This window comes from Hemibagrus wyckioides, linkage group LG19, assembly GCF_019097595.1.
Source record: "Hemibagrus wyckioides isolate EC202008001 linkage group LG19, SWU_Hwy_1.0, whole genome shotgun sequence".
NCBI lineage: Eukaryota > Metazoa > Chordata > Actinopteri > Siluriformes > Bagridae > Hemibagrus > Hemibagrus wyckioides.
Window position 1 is genome coordinate 12623611 of NC_080728.1, and position 15235 is coordinate 12638845.

At 38.8% G+C, this 15235-nt stretch overlaps 3 protein-coding genes across 5 annotated transcripts in view; 1 reads left to right on the top strand and 2 right to left on the bottom strand.

The window, feature by feature from the left end:
• Positions 1 to 201: 201 nt before the first annotated feature.
• bik (BCL2 interacting killer) lies at positions 202 to 3441 on the top strand. Of its 2 annotated transcripts, XM_058417766.1 has the most exons (6): positions 202 to 298; positions 408 to 436; positions 2398 to 2500; positions 2628 to 2768; positions 2867 to 2981; positions 3115 to 3440. In XM_058417766.1, the coding sequence occupies exons 3-6, from the start codon at positions 2406 to 2408 to the stop codon at positions 3214 to 3216; spliced, it is 453 nt and encodes a 150-aa protein (XP_058273749.1). In that variant the 5' UTR covers positions 202 to 298; positions 408 to 436; positions 2398 to 2405; the 3' UTR covers positions 3217 to 3440. The 2 variants fall into 2 exon arrangements, with proteins under 2 accessions (XP_058273749.1, XP_058273750.1); XM_058417767.1 differs by lacking the exons at positions 202 to 298; positions 408 to 436 and adding an exon at positions 459 to 2306 and having other exon boundaries at positions 3115 to 3441.
• An 85-nt stretch (positions 3442 to 3526) lies between these two features.
• mcat (malonyl CoA:ACP acyltransferase (mitochondrial)) lies at positions 3527 to 5994 on the bottom strand. Its single transcript, XM_058417765.1, has 4 exons — positions 5355 to 5994; positions 4652 to 4739; positions 4316 to 4533; positions 3527 to 4226 (listed from the first exon to the last, which is right to left on the bottom strand). Exons 1-4 carry the CDS (start codon positions 5778 to 5780, stop codon positions 3813 to 3815), a joined length of 1146 nt encoding a protein of 381 aa, XP_058273748.1. The 5' UTR covers positions 5781 to 5994; the 3' UTR covers positions 3527 to 3812.
• Positions 5995 to 11677: 5683 nt separating this feature from the next.
• rap1b (RAP1B, member of RAS oncogene family) overlaps positions 11678 to 15235 on the bottom strand; it is a 47243-nt gene continuing 43685 nt past the window's right edge. For both annotated transcript variants that reach the window (XM_058416614.1, XM_058416615.1), the window contains exons 7-8: positions 14523 to 14638; positions 11678 to 14293 (exon numbers count right to left, since the gene is read on the bottom strand). In XM_058416614.1, the coding sequence (XP_058272597.1) occupies positions 14552 to 14638 (87 nt within the window). In that variant the 3' untranslated portion in view covers positions 11678 to 14293; positions 14523 to 14551. The remainder of the gene's footprint in view (positions 14294 to 14522; positions 14639 to 15235) is intronic.

Sequence of the window (15235 nt, forward strand, 5' to 3'; positions counted from 1 at the left end):
TTTGTTTCTAAATATATTTGAACAATAAATTAGTTAGTATTCAGAGTTGAAGAGTTCGTGTCTGCTTTTCATGTCCAAACAAGGGTGCTTTGGCTTTGACACATAAACATGACTCAGGCATGCACTATTTGTTTATGTATGTCAGGAGAAAAGTACCCAATGACGACATAGAGTGTGTCCTCTAGTGGATTCAGTTCAATATGACTGCACGTCCCTCCAGAAAGGAAAAGTCCTAAAGGCGTGGCTTTATCGTTGCTCAGACACACACCTGCAACCAAAAGCCATTAAGGACGCTGCTGTAAGTGACTCTGCAAAATAGATAAATATATATATTATTTTGATTTAAAAAATGTGCAAATGAATGTAATAGCTTAACTTCTGTTTGATAATGGATATTTGTGTTACAGGGCGGCGTCCATTTCAACCTACAACTGAGGTACGTGTTTATGTTGTTTCTGCCTTTGTAACCTGTTCTTTGTCAGCCAACACAAAGATGGCTGCTTGTCACACCATAAGCTGTTGTTCCATTTACAACATGCTGCTACATCAAAGTAGTGTGTTTATTTTGAGGCTGGCATAGAATTAGTGTGTTCAGTATGAACCTGGAATATCAGTATAAGACAATTGAATGCAGTTTGTTGAACAATCATTTTAAAAATCTTTTTTAGTGCTTATAGCAGGTTCTGGATGTAGGAAAACAACTACAAAAACAATTCCACTTGTAAATTACAGTGCGCATGGTATACGACATATTAAGAATTTTTTTTATTTTAGTGTGTTAGTTGGGGAAAAAACAACATGGACGAATGTGTTTATTTCATTTTTACTCAGCTCTGAACAGTTTGGCTGATTTGAATGTATATTTGCATTAACCTTTTATCTAGGAACACACGCGAACAAAAGGGTGGCATACACAGCATTACTCAATGTATTTACACTTTATAAAGAACACTTTTTTTAGGAATACTGTACTAAAAACTAGTATTAACACAGCATCAATTCTTCCTGGCATGGATTCCATGAGATGCTGGAAACATTTCCTTGAGATTCTGGTCCATGTTGACATGATTGCATCATGCAATTCCTTCAGGTGCGAATCTCCCATTCTACCACATCCCAAAGCTTTCTACTGAATTTAGATCATTCCAGTAACTGGGAAGACCACTGAAAAATGCATTGTCATGTTCATGAAACCAGTTTGAGATGACTTTGTGATATGGTACGTTATCATTCTGGATGTAGCCATTAAAAGATTAGAATTGTGGCCATAAAAGGATGTACATGCTCAGCAACGATACTCGAATAGTCTGTGGCATTCAAGCGATGATTGATTAGTATTAATGGGGCAAGTGTGGCAAGAAAACATTCTCCAAATGCCAACAAGGCAAAGCTGGTTCCATGGATTCATCCTACTGGCACCAAATTCTGACCCTACCATCTGTGTGCCTCAGCTGGAATCAAGATTCCTCAGACCAGGATAAGTTTTTCCAGTCTTCTGTCCAGTTTTGGTGAGCCTGTACAGACACAGTGTTCTATTCTTGACTGACAGAAGTGGAACTTCTGCTGTCGTAGCCCATCCGCCTCAACATTCGACATGTTATGCATTCTGAAATGCCTTTCTTCTCACTAAAATTGCACAGTGTTACTGTAGCCTTTCTGTCAGCTCGAACCAGTCGGGTCATTCTCTATTGACGTCTCTCTCATCAACAAGACATTTCTGTCCGCAGCAACTGTCACTCACTGGAAGTTTTTTCTTTATTGTGCCATTCTGTAGTGTTAAACTCAAGACATTGACGTGTGCGGAAATTCCACAAGATTATAGAAATATGTCTTGCTGATTTGACGCATTGCATGGCTGCCAAACATTTGGCTGATTACATAATAATTGGCGAATGAGTAAATGTACAGGTGTTCCTAATAAAGTGTTCAGTAAGTGAATATTGCCTAGAATTATAATTTAACAGCATTATATTCTTTTTTTTTTTTACATTTTCTGTGTATTTTGTATTCATCCTTCAGTTGTCATGAAGACAAATGAAATCTGACTGTTTATAACTAGTGTATTTAAAAGGAAAAGTAATAACAACAACACTTAATAAGGTGTGGAAAAGGGAACCTACAGTGGATGAGCTCATCTTTTTTACTCTCCACTTGCAACACAAAGGACACACCCAGTATGCTGAGGAGTCATGTGACTCTGTGTTTACATGGCGAGAACAAGTTCGTTGAAAGCCATAAAAAAAGTCAACCGCAAAGGGCACAGTACAACCCAACGTGGCTCTTAATCAAATAGCCACTTACAGCAGGTTAAAAGGAAAACAATGGAACTGATACACAACTGTAGGATATATAGATGCTGTTTACATACAAATAAAATATAACTTATTCTCTCTTTAGAATACAAAATGGTGGAACAAGCACTACAAGTGAGCAGTGCCATTTCCCCTCAGGCTGGACCTAGCGAGGTGGAAAACTACATTCTCTCCGAGATCAACATGAGGTAGGAAAAAAGAAAAATCTCAAAATCCATTTTACTCAGTTATATATTAATATTTTGCTTTCTTTAATGTTACAGATGGAGCAGATTGAAATTAATCCCTTATGATGATACAAATTGTTTGTTCTAGGAGAGCTACTCAACAAATTGGTCGTCACCTGGCTCAGATCGGAGACGAACTGAACAGCAGGTGGAGGGAGAAGCTCCCTCAGCAACGACACCTAGACTGGCAAGTTTATCCAAACTTACTGATCTGGAGAGCCATCAATGGGTAAGTGACATCTTTTAGGCATACATTAACTACTTCTCATTAGTTCTCATTTATTGAGAAGAAAAAACATAAAACAAAGTGTTAAATGTGTGATACAGGAGGATCATTGGCACCCTTCAGTGGTCCAAGATCATTTCGATGGAAAGAGCATCCAGGCTGGTTCCAGAGCTGCACACACAAGCTTGCCAAGCAACTATGAAGTGGATCAACTGGGTAAGCCAATGTACTATACATGAATATCAAGAAAATCAAAAGACCAGGGATACCTAGGAATGAGTGTAATGCTCCAATCTGATTGCCTCAGCTTGTTTATTGATTACCAATTTTCTATTTTCTCTCCACGCAGGTCAAGCCACACTTTCCTGGTTGGTCCTACAAGACAAAATGTCTTCTAGCTTCTGCTGCACTGCTGTTAGCTGCAACTGTCTTTACTGCAACTAAGATTTAAGGCACCATCCAGAAAAAAAGGCTGAGCGGGTCTTTGGCAGGTCTTCGAATGGGTCAAGAAGGATAATTACGTGTTCATTTTTTATATAATTTTATATGATTGTTTTCTACCCGAGTGCTGGTTCACAAGATTTTTGTAAGTTGTTTGATGCCGTTGTTGGTTTACCATAGGGTCTGTTGCTGGTTAATTGGGCCGTTTATTCTCTTACCTCTTCCTTTAAAAGAACTGCTATACTATTATAGGAAGCTGGACTTTCAATCTGATGTTTTCACTGTAATGCAAATAATAATAAAAGTTGTTGGATGGAATATTCAGTTGTGTTTTTTATTCCAGCGTTTGAAAAACATTATAAAAAACATCTTGACATTTATTTCTGTCTTTCTTCAAGTTAAATATTTCACACCATTTTGTCACAAATGCAGATAAACACATCGTAATTTAAACTGATAAGACTTCAAGAAGTGAAGCAAGCTAACAGACAATTTTAGTGAATTCTGAAAACCTAACAGAATGATCTGGAATATCCGAACCCGGTAAGAGAGTGCGGCAAATGGGAAAATCTCATTGTTCTATTTCACTGCCGTTTCCTAAATGTCTCAGTCATCTTGTGGAAGAGCCACATCAATGTGTGTGTAGTTCTTAAAGGCCTTCATGTTGCACTTCTGCAGCGTAGCCCCCAGTTGTCTCCCAGGTCCCACCTCATACGTGTGAGGAAATTCCTGGCCCCGTGTCCGCTCATAAATCTCATGCATTGTCTGCTCCCACTTCACCGGTGACACCAGCTGCTTGACCAGCTGCTTCTGCACATGTTTTTCTTGCATGTAACGTTTTCCGTCGACGTTTGAGTGGACAGCGATCTCAGGCCGGCGCACCTCTAACTGACGTAGCACGTCGCTCAGAGGCTGCACGGCCGACTCCATCAGGTCTGTGTGGAAAGCCCCGCTTACTGGCAGCAGCTTTGTCCGGGCAAAGTGCAGCTGTTTTGAGTTTTTCTGGATGTAGTCCAATGCCTAGGGAAAGCAGGAAGAGTCAGTTGAATCCTACTGCACTTTAATGCTCCTCCTAAAGTTGTTCCAGCTCATAAAGGGCTAATTCTTACCTCAAGATGCCCAGCAATGACCCTCCCATCTGGAAACAAGTAGTTTGCAATGGAGCAAACAGGATTCTGTATACCCAGAGACAGACAGTGCTGTCTAGCTTGAAGGCAGGCGTAGTTGTAATTGGCTTGAGGTCTACCAATTACAGATAACATTCCACTTGGGGTTGCATCGGAGGCTTTCTGCATGGCTTCTGCCCTAACTTTCACTGCGAAAAGGGCTACACAAAATTCTGCCATTAGTCATTATTATTAAATAACAATCATGATGCGGGTCAGATTTACATACAACATTGCAATTTCATTTTCCTGGAGAATAAACAAGCGCATGACTCTTACCTTCAGCAAAGTCCATTGCACCTGAGAATACCAAAGCAGCAAACTCCCCAACACTAAAACCAGCAGCAGCAACACAGTTCTCTATCGCCTGAGGAAGGACAGACGTGGTTACACCTGACTGCCATTTTCTCCATCTGTATTCAGATAAACCCCACCTATTCAGATAAGACTGACTATTCAATAGTTATTCTAGCTATTATTTCCTTTATTTCTATATAAAATATGAACTCCTTCCACCAAAGGGGGGTCGGGGCATTAACCAAGTGTCGGACATTGTGTACGAGGCAAGAAGCACGAGGAACCTGCGTTGTAAATGTAAAGTACCCGTATGTCATATTACCTAATCCAGGGGCGGGGCTTCAGCAGGTTACAAGGTGATATCCGCAAGCACGTGCTTATTACACGTACAGTATGACTTGCTTTGTACAGAGCAGAAATTTGGATGCTCATCAAATCTTTTATAAACGGTTTAAACTTTGTATAAATTGAATAATTAGTTTTAGACCCTTTCGAAGTTCACCTGCAATCAAAACAATGCTTTTTGCACCCGTGCTTTGGAGTTGTTTTTTGTATTACGTCACTTACTATAATAAACAATAATAAACTACTATGATTTCAAACACAGAGGCCGGGTGAGGGAAATAAAATAAAATAAAATAAAATAAAGGTTATTTTGACTACATTGATGTGTTTAAACACTTACAGCAGGGTTTTCATGATTCAGTCTTTCCACAGCAGCTAAAGAGGTGACAAATACAGCCGGTTGACAATGCACAGTCTTCATCAGATCCTCCTCGGGTCCGTTTAAGCACAGTGAGAGAAGGTCATAACCCAGCACTTTCTCAGCCACAGTGAACATGTCCTTCACGTTGCCATACTTGAGCAGTCCTCTGCCCATGCCCACGAACTGACTGCCCTGTCCGGGGAACAGCAGCACGGACACTTCCCCCGGGGGTTTCCTTACCCTCTGTCTCTCCTCCACTGCTTTCTCTTCTCTCGCTCCGGGTGACGGCTGAGATTGATCCGGTTTCTGAACATGATCGCTGAATTTTCTGCAATGACCAGCAGCTTTGCTACAGAAACACCGGACTGCTGCTGTCCTGCAGTTAACCAGAGCTACAAAACTCATGACAACACGCGTGGTTGGACAAATTAACGCTATACAAATCTCTGCGTTTATTGATTCATGTTAAACTCTTTCCTGAAACTTTTATTCTTTTAACAAAAAAGCATATTGCAAATTAGAGATAATGTCCTGTACCCTTTACTATCATTTTTGGAATATTTACCATGTGTATGATTTTTCTCTTTTTCTGTAGTTAATCAGCATGCACCAAACACACACAGCGCCCCCGCCTGGCCCGGATCCTCTTCCTGTTCTTTACTTAATCGTGTTGTGTTTTAATATTTCTTCCTAATAATATTATACCTGGATTACGTGTGTATGATGTTAGTTTAAACGAATCATTTCCTCCTATTTACAGGTCCTAAAAGATACGAGTTATCTAAGGATGGTGTACAGCTTAAAAACCTCCTGCACTCTGTCGCCCACTATTGGTCAAACTATGATATTTACACGAAAGAAAGAAAGAAAGAAAGAAAGAAAGAAAGAAAGAAAGAAAGAAAGAAAGAAAGAAAGAAAGAAAGAAAGAAAGAAAGAAAGAAAGAAAGAAAAGCCTAGCTATATTCGGATTCAAAAGCCTTGTATGCTGATCCATAGGGTTACAAGAAAATTCCACACGTTCACATGGTTCTATGGTTTACCTTTCCCAGCTCACTGATTCAGAGTCAGAGACTCACTGGCTGTATGACTGATTCATGTGTGTGATGAAAATAGATATAAAAGACATGGCTGTACACCCATCAGGTATAACATTATGAGCACAGACAGGTGAAGTGAATAACACTGATTATCTCATCATGGCACCTGTTAGTGGGTGGGATATATTAGACAGCAAGTGAACATTTTGTCCTCAAAGTTGATGTGTTAGAAGCAGGAAAAATGGACAAGTGTAAGGATTTGAGCGAGTTTGACAAGAGACAAATTGTGATGGCTAGACGACTGGATCAGAGCATCTCCAAAACTGCAGCTCTTGTGGGGTGTTCCCGGTCTGCAGTGGTCAGTATCTATCAAAAGTGGTCCAAGGAAGGAACAGTGCTGAACCGGCGACAGGGTCTTGGGCGGCCAAGGCTCATTGGTGCACATGGGGAGTGAAGGCTGGTCCGTGTGATCCGATCTAACAGACCAGCTACTGTTGCTCAAATTGCTGAAGACGTTAATGCTGGTTCTTATAGAAAGGTGTCAGAATACAAAGTGTGTGATGGCTGTTTTGGCAGCAAAAAGGGGACCAACACAATATTAGGCAGGTTGTCATAATGTTATCCCTGGTCGGTGTATGTACAGTATTATCAGACTCCTGAGGCCACAATGAAAGCCATAAAGAAGCCACAAAGTTTAAGCCAAGTGTAAATTACTGCAGTTTACCAGCCTGATTTGGGTTCTATTGAATGTTGATCTTTTGGTTTGTGTCTATTAGAATTAAGTTGTAATTTCGGTGCATATACAATGTGATAAAGATACATTTAAAGCAGTCAAAAATCTGACTTTGGCTGATTTTTTTTTTTTTAAAAAAAGTGATATAGTGTAAATCATTATGGAGCAAACAGTTATAATTTAATAGAAAAAAAGGCCACACCTCCTTTGGGGACTTTGGGGATTTTTGACTATACACACTAATAATAATATCTCATTTGTGTTAAAGGTTTATTTCACACCTTGCACACAAGTCCTGTCAGAAGTGTGAGATCAAAAATGTTGAAGACATGGATGACAGCAAGCTGAAAGTGTTCAGCAAGATCTGTGAGTAATACACATGAAATCTAACCCATCAAGGATGAAACCCTATGCACTGTGAAGGCCTTTTGTTTTGTATGTAAGCCAGACAGTCCATAATTCTTTTCACCTGGAAACATGCTGGATAGAACTGTGACTCTGACTAAGGAACAGGAATTAACACATAAGTAATTGTTTTGTTTCAAACATTTATATTTTACTGTTCTGATTGACAGACAGGTTTGTGCTCAACAGTGAAAGACACGGATGCCTACTTGTAAATATGTGAACTCCTTAAATTCTAAAACTTTAAGAGTATAAAATTCAGGAACAACTATGAATTATTTACAAGCTTCAGTAAAACTAGTAAGAAAGTATTGCAGTCTGGAAATCCCAAGGGCCAAACTGAGATGGCTAGACAACTGGATCAGAGCATCTCCAAAACTGCAGCTCTTGTGGGGTGTTTTCCGGTCTGCAGTGGTCAGTATCTATCAAAAGTGGTCCAAGGAAGAAACAGTGGTGAACCGGCGACAGGGTCATGGGCAGGCCAAGGCTCAGTTATGCACATGGGGAGTGAAGGCTGGCCCGTGTGATCCGATCCAACAGATGAGCTACTGTTGCTCAAATTGTTGAAGTGACTTTAAAAAAGTGTCCAAATCACTGCTGATATTCAATACAACAGCATTTTTATGATATTGCTTAAAATAAGCATGTAGAACATTATTATTATTGTGTGTTTGTACATCTGACTTCAGTGATATGTGTATTGTATTGCTGCCATGAGTTTTGTAATGCAGTGGTGGCCTTTTCCTGTTGCTCTTCTCTCTCATATGCTGGAGTCTGAGTCTACATTTCAGGGATTTGGCAGATGCACTTATACAAAGAGACTTACATTGTATCTCATTTTCTACAATTGAGGGTTAAGGGCCCAGCAGGTGCAGCTTGGTGGACCTGGGATTCAAACTCATAACCTTCTGATTGTTAGTCCAACACCTTAACCACTAGGCTACCACATTCACATGAGTCGCTTAGTCTCTTTTCCCAGCTCAGAATCAAAAGTGTGTCCCTGAGCCCACAACCCACGGTACCTTCCAGCTATGTAATGCATGCTATTCCTCACATAAAAGCCTTTAAAGCCTTTGATTTCCATGTCATCAGCGTCCAGCTAGTGTCAACTTTCTTCTCTTAAGCTATTCCAGCTAAATAAAGTAACAACAAAAGAGTAACAAGTGCCATGTTTGACTCTGATCTAGGAGAAATAAAAAGATGAAACGAAGTGTGTTAATGACTGTGTGTGTGTTACGGACTTCAAATCCAGCTGCAATTCCAGCATATGGGGAGAGAAGAGCAGCTGGAAAAAGGACACCACTGGATTACAAAACCACTGAAGCCAGAATGTGCAAACAATTAATTTTCTTCATGTTTAATTGAAGCAATATCACAAGAGTGCTGGTGTACACAAATTCAGCCCAGCAGTGATTCAGCTAAAGGCATGAAGCTGCATGTACCTTAAAACCTCTTGGTTTTCCAGACTGCAAATCTTTCTTACTTGTTTTACTGTAGCTATTAAATAATTCACAGTCATTGCTTTTAAGGTTTTCTGTTGAAGTCAAGATTTGAAGGTGGTCACAAATTACAGATCCGTGTCTTTCACGGTTCCTTTAAACACAATCGTGTCTGTGAATCAGGACAATAAAATAAAAACAGTCTGTAGTCAGTGTGACCGTTCTATTCTTGCAGGTTTTCACTGAACTGAATTATGGGATTGCTGGGAGCCTTATAATGTCTTCCAATGGGGCAGAACATATTTTGCTGCCCAGTAGAGAACATGCATGAGAACGATGATATTATTACATGTGAGAATCATTTAGAATTGTGCAACATCCATTATTCATTATTGTGAGATCATCATAAATTGTTTGGCAATTATCATGATATAAATTAAAAATAAATGTCAGCACAAGCTTAATGAACATGAATAAACACACACCCAACCACAGCTGTGGCTCTAATCTGACTAAATAACAAAGAAATATAAATAACATCATATTTCATCACACTTATTTGGAATATTAAATAGAAATTCAATTAAGAAAAAAGGCTTGTAGTAAATGTATGGTCGCAACATTATGGAAACCTCAATTACTAACTGGGAATAATGTTAATTAAGTGTTGTTTTTATAATAATACTAATAATTACACAAGTGTTTCCTTCGGGCATTGCATGAGTGATGAGAAGCAAGCAAGTTTCAGCACCAGAGGAATTTATGTTTCCTGAAAACTGATGATGTTAACGGTCATGGATGAACATGTTTCTAATAAGGATGTGACATGATGTATGTAAATGGTTGTGATAAGTGGGAAAAAAAGAAGTTAGACTGTGGCTATGCAGAATCTCCTGGTTGCTGAGGATTTGTCAAGACACTCTTTATGTAGACAGAAAGTTCTGGAAAAGAAAAGGTTTTCAGTTTCAATGATTCCCCTACACAGACAGAATGACGTCCATGTTATGTATTGTATTCAGAGATGTACACTATGTGGTCAATGGTTTGAGGCAGAACCATCCATATGTGGTTCTGCCACAATGTTGGAAGCACACATTTATATAGAATATATTTGGATGGTGTAGCATTAGAATTTTCCTTTACTAGAATTAAGAGACCCAAACATGTTTTCATAAAATTCATGCCAATGCCTCTGTGCACAAAGCAAGATGCATGAATACATGATTTGCCAAAGAGTAGAAAAAAACATGCCAGAATACATGTATCTGATGACCTCTTTGTGAATAGCAAAATAACTTATTATTCTTTACACTCAGTGTCCACCTGCACATTCATACAGTTATCTAATCCCACTATCATGTGGCAGCAGCACCATGCATAAAATCATCAAGGTCAAGAGCTTCAGTTAACTGAAAATCCGAATGGGGGAAAAAAAAAGAATGTGATCTCTGTGACTTGTAACTGTGGCATGGTTGTTAGTACCAGATGGGCTGGTTTGAGTTTTCCAGATCTCCTGGGATTTTCACACACAACAGTCTGTACAGTTTACACCGAAGCAAGATGTATTAAACAAAAACAGAGCAATATACTCAGAGCAAAATATCCTTAGCCAACTAAGAAAGGGATTCTTTGCGACAGAATAAACACCTAAACAGTGCTTACAGGTTCTATAGTTAACATACACTATATTGCCAGGGTCAGGGTCATGGGCGGCCAAGGCTCATTGATGCACATAGGGAGTGAAGGCTGGCCCGTGTGATCCGATCTAACAGACAAGCTACTGTTGCTCAGATTGCTGAAGAAGTTAATGCTGGTTCTGATAGAAAGGTGTCAGAATACACAGTGCATGATGGGTTTTGGCAGTAAAAGGGGGACCAACACAATATTAGGCAGGAGGTCATAATGTTATACCTGATCAGTGTACACTATACTTTCTTTAATTGACTCCAATAATATCTGCAGAAAATAAATTGACTGCTCTGTGCCTTTACAATTGATGTGGCACTTAAATCCACATAAAGAACCCTGTTTATGTGCTTTGCACGAGTGATCTATCAGGAAATTCAGGGCTGGAACAAAATCAGCATAGCTAGCTAATCAATAAATCATGCTTCATAAGAGAGGCTACAGGAAGGCTGTGATTATCCACAACTGTTCTCGCATCCCTCGTACTTTCATTTATCTATTTAAAGAATATCAATTTAACATCCATTGCTTTTCTTTTTTTTCCTCTCAGGCCCTGATCATGTATTGAAGCAACGGTGTCCGATCGTATCCGCAGAAGGCCGGTGTGGGTGCAGGGTTTCACTTCAATCAAGCAGGAGTCACATCTGATTCCACCTGTTTAATCAGTTCATGTTGGATTCCAGTAGACTCAGGTGCGGCTGCTGTTTGTTTGGAATGAAACCCTGCACCTTTCCGGATAAAAAAAAATTAGACACTACGGTAAATCACACATTTCTGTTCAGGGTGTCAGATTGTTGTTCATGCATGCAAGTGACATTAACAACAATCTCGACCTGACTGCATGCTTTAATGGACAAACATTTGTGTATTTATGTGTACACAAACAGACAAATTCTAATAATGAAGCCATCGTTTTGACATGCCCATTAAAATACTTCCAAATTTACTCGAATTTGAAGTCAATTTTCACATCTCTCTAGAAACATAATCTTAAAACAAGTATCATCATTAAAGCAAATGTTAAACTGATTTTATTGACAGAAGAACTGTGAAACAATACACAATCAAGTGGCAGAACTGGCTTCTTGCAAGCCCTTGCATGGCAATCCAATTTATTGAACTACAGACGCTCGATTATACAAAATTGCACCACTTCAATTAAGGCTTTTAAGTTTACATTTGGCCAACGATCCACCCTCCCACCCTCTTCCCCCGACTCTGTTTCACTTCAAATACTGCGGCTCTCTCACAGGTTCAACCTCACCGTGATTTTGTTTAAAAAAAGAAACCCCAAAAACAAAACAAAAAACAAACAGTATTCCAACAAAGCATTTGATTACAGAATCACCAGAACAAAAATCTCAATGTTAACCTTCATCACACGTTCGGCATTGTTTAACAGATTTCTTTTTTTTTTTTTAATCACAGTTATCTTTTTTTTTTTTTTACTGAGTGAACCTCTATAATGCATGCATAAAGCATCCATGGTGCACTTGGAGCCAAAAAGACACATGAATTTCAATGCTGGGAAAGACACAAAGGCTTGATGCCTCACAGTTCATCTAAATCTCATGAATGCTTTATGGACGCCTCATATGATTGCACGTGTTACAATAAGGTCTTTTTTAATTTTTTTTTTCTTCTTCCCGTTAAACTCTTGTTCCCTTTTCTCCCTGCTCAGTAAACACAGCGTCCCCCACCCCGACATTCACTACAGTAATTCCCACAGAAACGCAGACAAAAAAACAGTTCAAACCAAGTTTTACAAAAGTGAAACAGTCACTAACAGGCAAGGCGTATTATTATTATTATTATTATTATTATTATTATTATTATAATATATATATATAAAGTTTACTGACAGGATCCAAAATGATCAGTTGCATTCGCAGGCAAAAGGGAGGGTCAGGGGGAAGGTAATTACATTTAGAGAGAAGATCAGTAAATGCAGTGTAGACACTGATATTACTGAAAATTTTTCAATTAAAATCTCGATATTTTAGATGAAACCCATTTTTTATTAATCATTACAACTGTGCTCATAATTCTGGGTAAATTGGTAATGATTCCCTGTAACTCTAATAATGTCACATAATGCTCTAATGAAGCTCTGTAAATAATTCCATGAGAATACATAACCATGGTGTTGCTGTTCATTATGCTGTACTCCACAACCTTTATTTTTTATTTTTTTACTATTAACAACATATAAATAACTAATATGAACAATTCTAGAAATATGATTATTATTAAGCTCAAGGTCACTGCTCAGTGTTTCAAGTAAAGAGAATGTTTAAGTTTTATTTAAACAATTGTTATACATGTTACAGCTGCTTTAAATACTCAAAGCTAATCTTAGTTATAAAGGTTGTGTAGTACACCACGAGGCTTTATAACGAATAGCCGCAGCTGTGTTAGACGATTATGTATACTGCACATGATTAGATCTTTATGAAACATTATTAGCCTTTATAAAAAGAAATCATTACCGACTCAGCACAGTTGGAATAATTAGCCACTATGGCTTAATAGAAAGTGTTACCTTTAATTCTTTAAAATGTACTTCCTGTAGTAGTTTAGGAGAATCCTGTGAAAGGGATTGGACAGTTGATATTTCATAAACGAGAGATCACGTGTTGCGAAGCCGATTTATTACGTTTCGCTCTTTCAAGGTGAAGCGTGAATGTCCCTTTCAGCAGTGCCCCCCGCCCCATGTGAGCACCCCAAACTGTACAAATGTCTCTGTAAACAAGACAAGAAACCTGGTATGAGAGATCGATTAAGTTTTTTTTTGTTGTTGTTGGATTCACCTGGAAGGGAAAAAAAGGTCTAAATACATATTCGAAGGCATTTGAGGCTAAGAACAACATAATAGTGACAGAAATCATTATATTTTTTAATTTTTACACATACATGTATCCACAGGTTTTTCCTAAAGATAAAACTCATATCAATAGTTCATGTGATATACCATCTTGGCAGAGCAAAAAACTAGTAACATTTAAAAAGAGAAAATGCAGGAAGGAGAAAAAAAATTAGGATGGAAATAAAAGAAAAGAAAAGAAAACAAAAAAAGAACAAAATGTTACAAAAGACAAAATCTACAGAAAGAAATGCACAGAAACCAAGGAGCAAAGTTAGCTGTATGAAATGGACTATATAGGTGTCTTTGGACTTCCTCTCATCTCTGGCTAAAATAGTGGTGCTTATAAATATCGCATCATTGTAATTGCCATGGCAACGTGCACAGTCAGGTTCAACACACGCTCCTTACTTTTCCAACGGTGGCTGACTCCGTTAGCAATAACACTGTGTGTAGGCTCTGGGTTTTTTAAAAATTCTTTTTAGGACTTTATTCGTTTATCCACGGAATTATTGGTCTATTTTAGTTGCATACAGTTAGAATATATATTTATATATTTATAAGTAAAAATCTTTCTTGCAACTCTGGAAAGTGTTGATGGTTATCTATGTGCAAAAAATATGATACTGTAGCCTTGAATCTGTCGGTTGGTTTTCTTTAAAGGGGCATCACCACACAGGAAAGTCCATTCGATGTTAGGTTTTTAGTAACGTCGGAATGCTGGCACTGCTGACAGACACAGCAGCAAATCAGACCTAGAGACAGAGGAAGAAAAAAGAAGGATGGAAGGAGAGAGAATGTGAGAACTGACAGAACAAACAGGGGGGGGGGAATCTAATCAGATGTAAGCCTTTATGTATCCATATCTTGCATTCACTTGATTATTGGGTTTATTCTAATGATGAACTTAAGCAGGCAGAACTGATCCTGAATCAGCCATGAATTCACACACCCACTCAGTACAATCTGTTCTCTAGTTCTCACCTGGCTCAGAGCAACAGAACAGCTGTGTATTAGAGCAGCTGACAGTTGGACTTTTTGCGTGCCTTCCCAGGTACTGGGGTTTTCCTGTTGATTTGCCGGACCAGGTCATAGAAGATCTATGAAAGGAGAGAGTACAGGCTGTTATGCCACAAACACTTAATACAACACACACATTCGAAATAGAGTTGCGCTAATTTCCCATCTTTTCATCCAGTTACAGTGCCTTGCAGACGTATTCACCTCTAGCTCTGCAGGCAGAAATATCATCTCTATCAAAGACGGTAGAGATGATAGGTAGCTAAAACAGCCACTTGTTGCAACTGTGATGAGCAGAAAGGCAACTCAGAAGACACAACATGGCAAATCTTGAGGTAGATAAACTACAACAGCAGATGACCACAGTGGTTTCCATTCCTGTTATCCAAGAACAGGAATCTGAAACTAAGTAGAGTGGGGTGAGGCTTACCGAAACTGGACAGCTGAATATAGGAACCTTCAATAAAGCCCAGCTTTGTGGAGTGACCAGGTTATGCTTATCCTGTAAACAGCTTCTCCCATCTGATCCTGGATCTCTTCAGCCCCTTTGGTTGCTTCTCTGACTAATCCCCTCTCTACCCAGTCAGTGATTTAAACAGCATCATCTAGCATCCTTTTTTTTTTTTTAATTTAACAATGTGGGTGACGTTCAAAGTTTGTAAAACTTTTCCATAACT

Bases quoted from the DNA above. Each gene is read 5' to 3' on its own strand.
- bik (XM_058417766.1), top strand. From the start codon at position 2,406: ATGGTGGAACAAGCACTACAAGTGAGCAGTGCCATTTCCCCTCAGGCT. The intron at 2,769-2,866 runs GTAAGTGACATC...TGTGTGATACAG, and splicing joins ATCTGGAGAGCCATCAATGG to GAGGATCATTGGCACCCTTC. The intron at 2,982-3,114 runs GTAAGCCAATGT...CTCTCCACGCAG, and splicing joins CTATGAAGTGGATCAACTGG to GTCAAGCCACACTTTCCTGG.
- mcat (XM_058417765.1), bottom strand. From the start codon at position 5,780: ATGAGTTTTGTAGCTCTGGTTAACTGCAGGACAGCAGCAGTCCGGTGT. The intron at 4,534-4,651 runs GTAAGAGTCATG...AATTTTGTGTAG, and splicing joins TGCAATGGACTTTGCTGAAG to CCCTTTTCGCAGTGAAAGTT. The intron at 4,227-4,315 runs GTAAGAATTAGC...TGCTTTCCCTAG, and splicing joins TCATTGCTGGGCATCTTGAG to GCATTGGACTACATCCAGAA.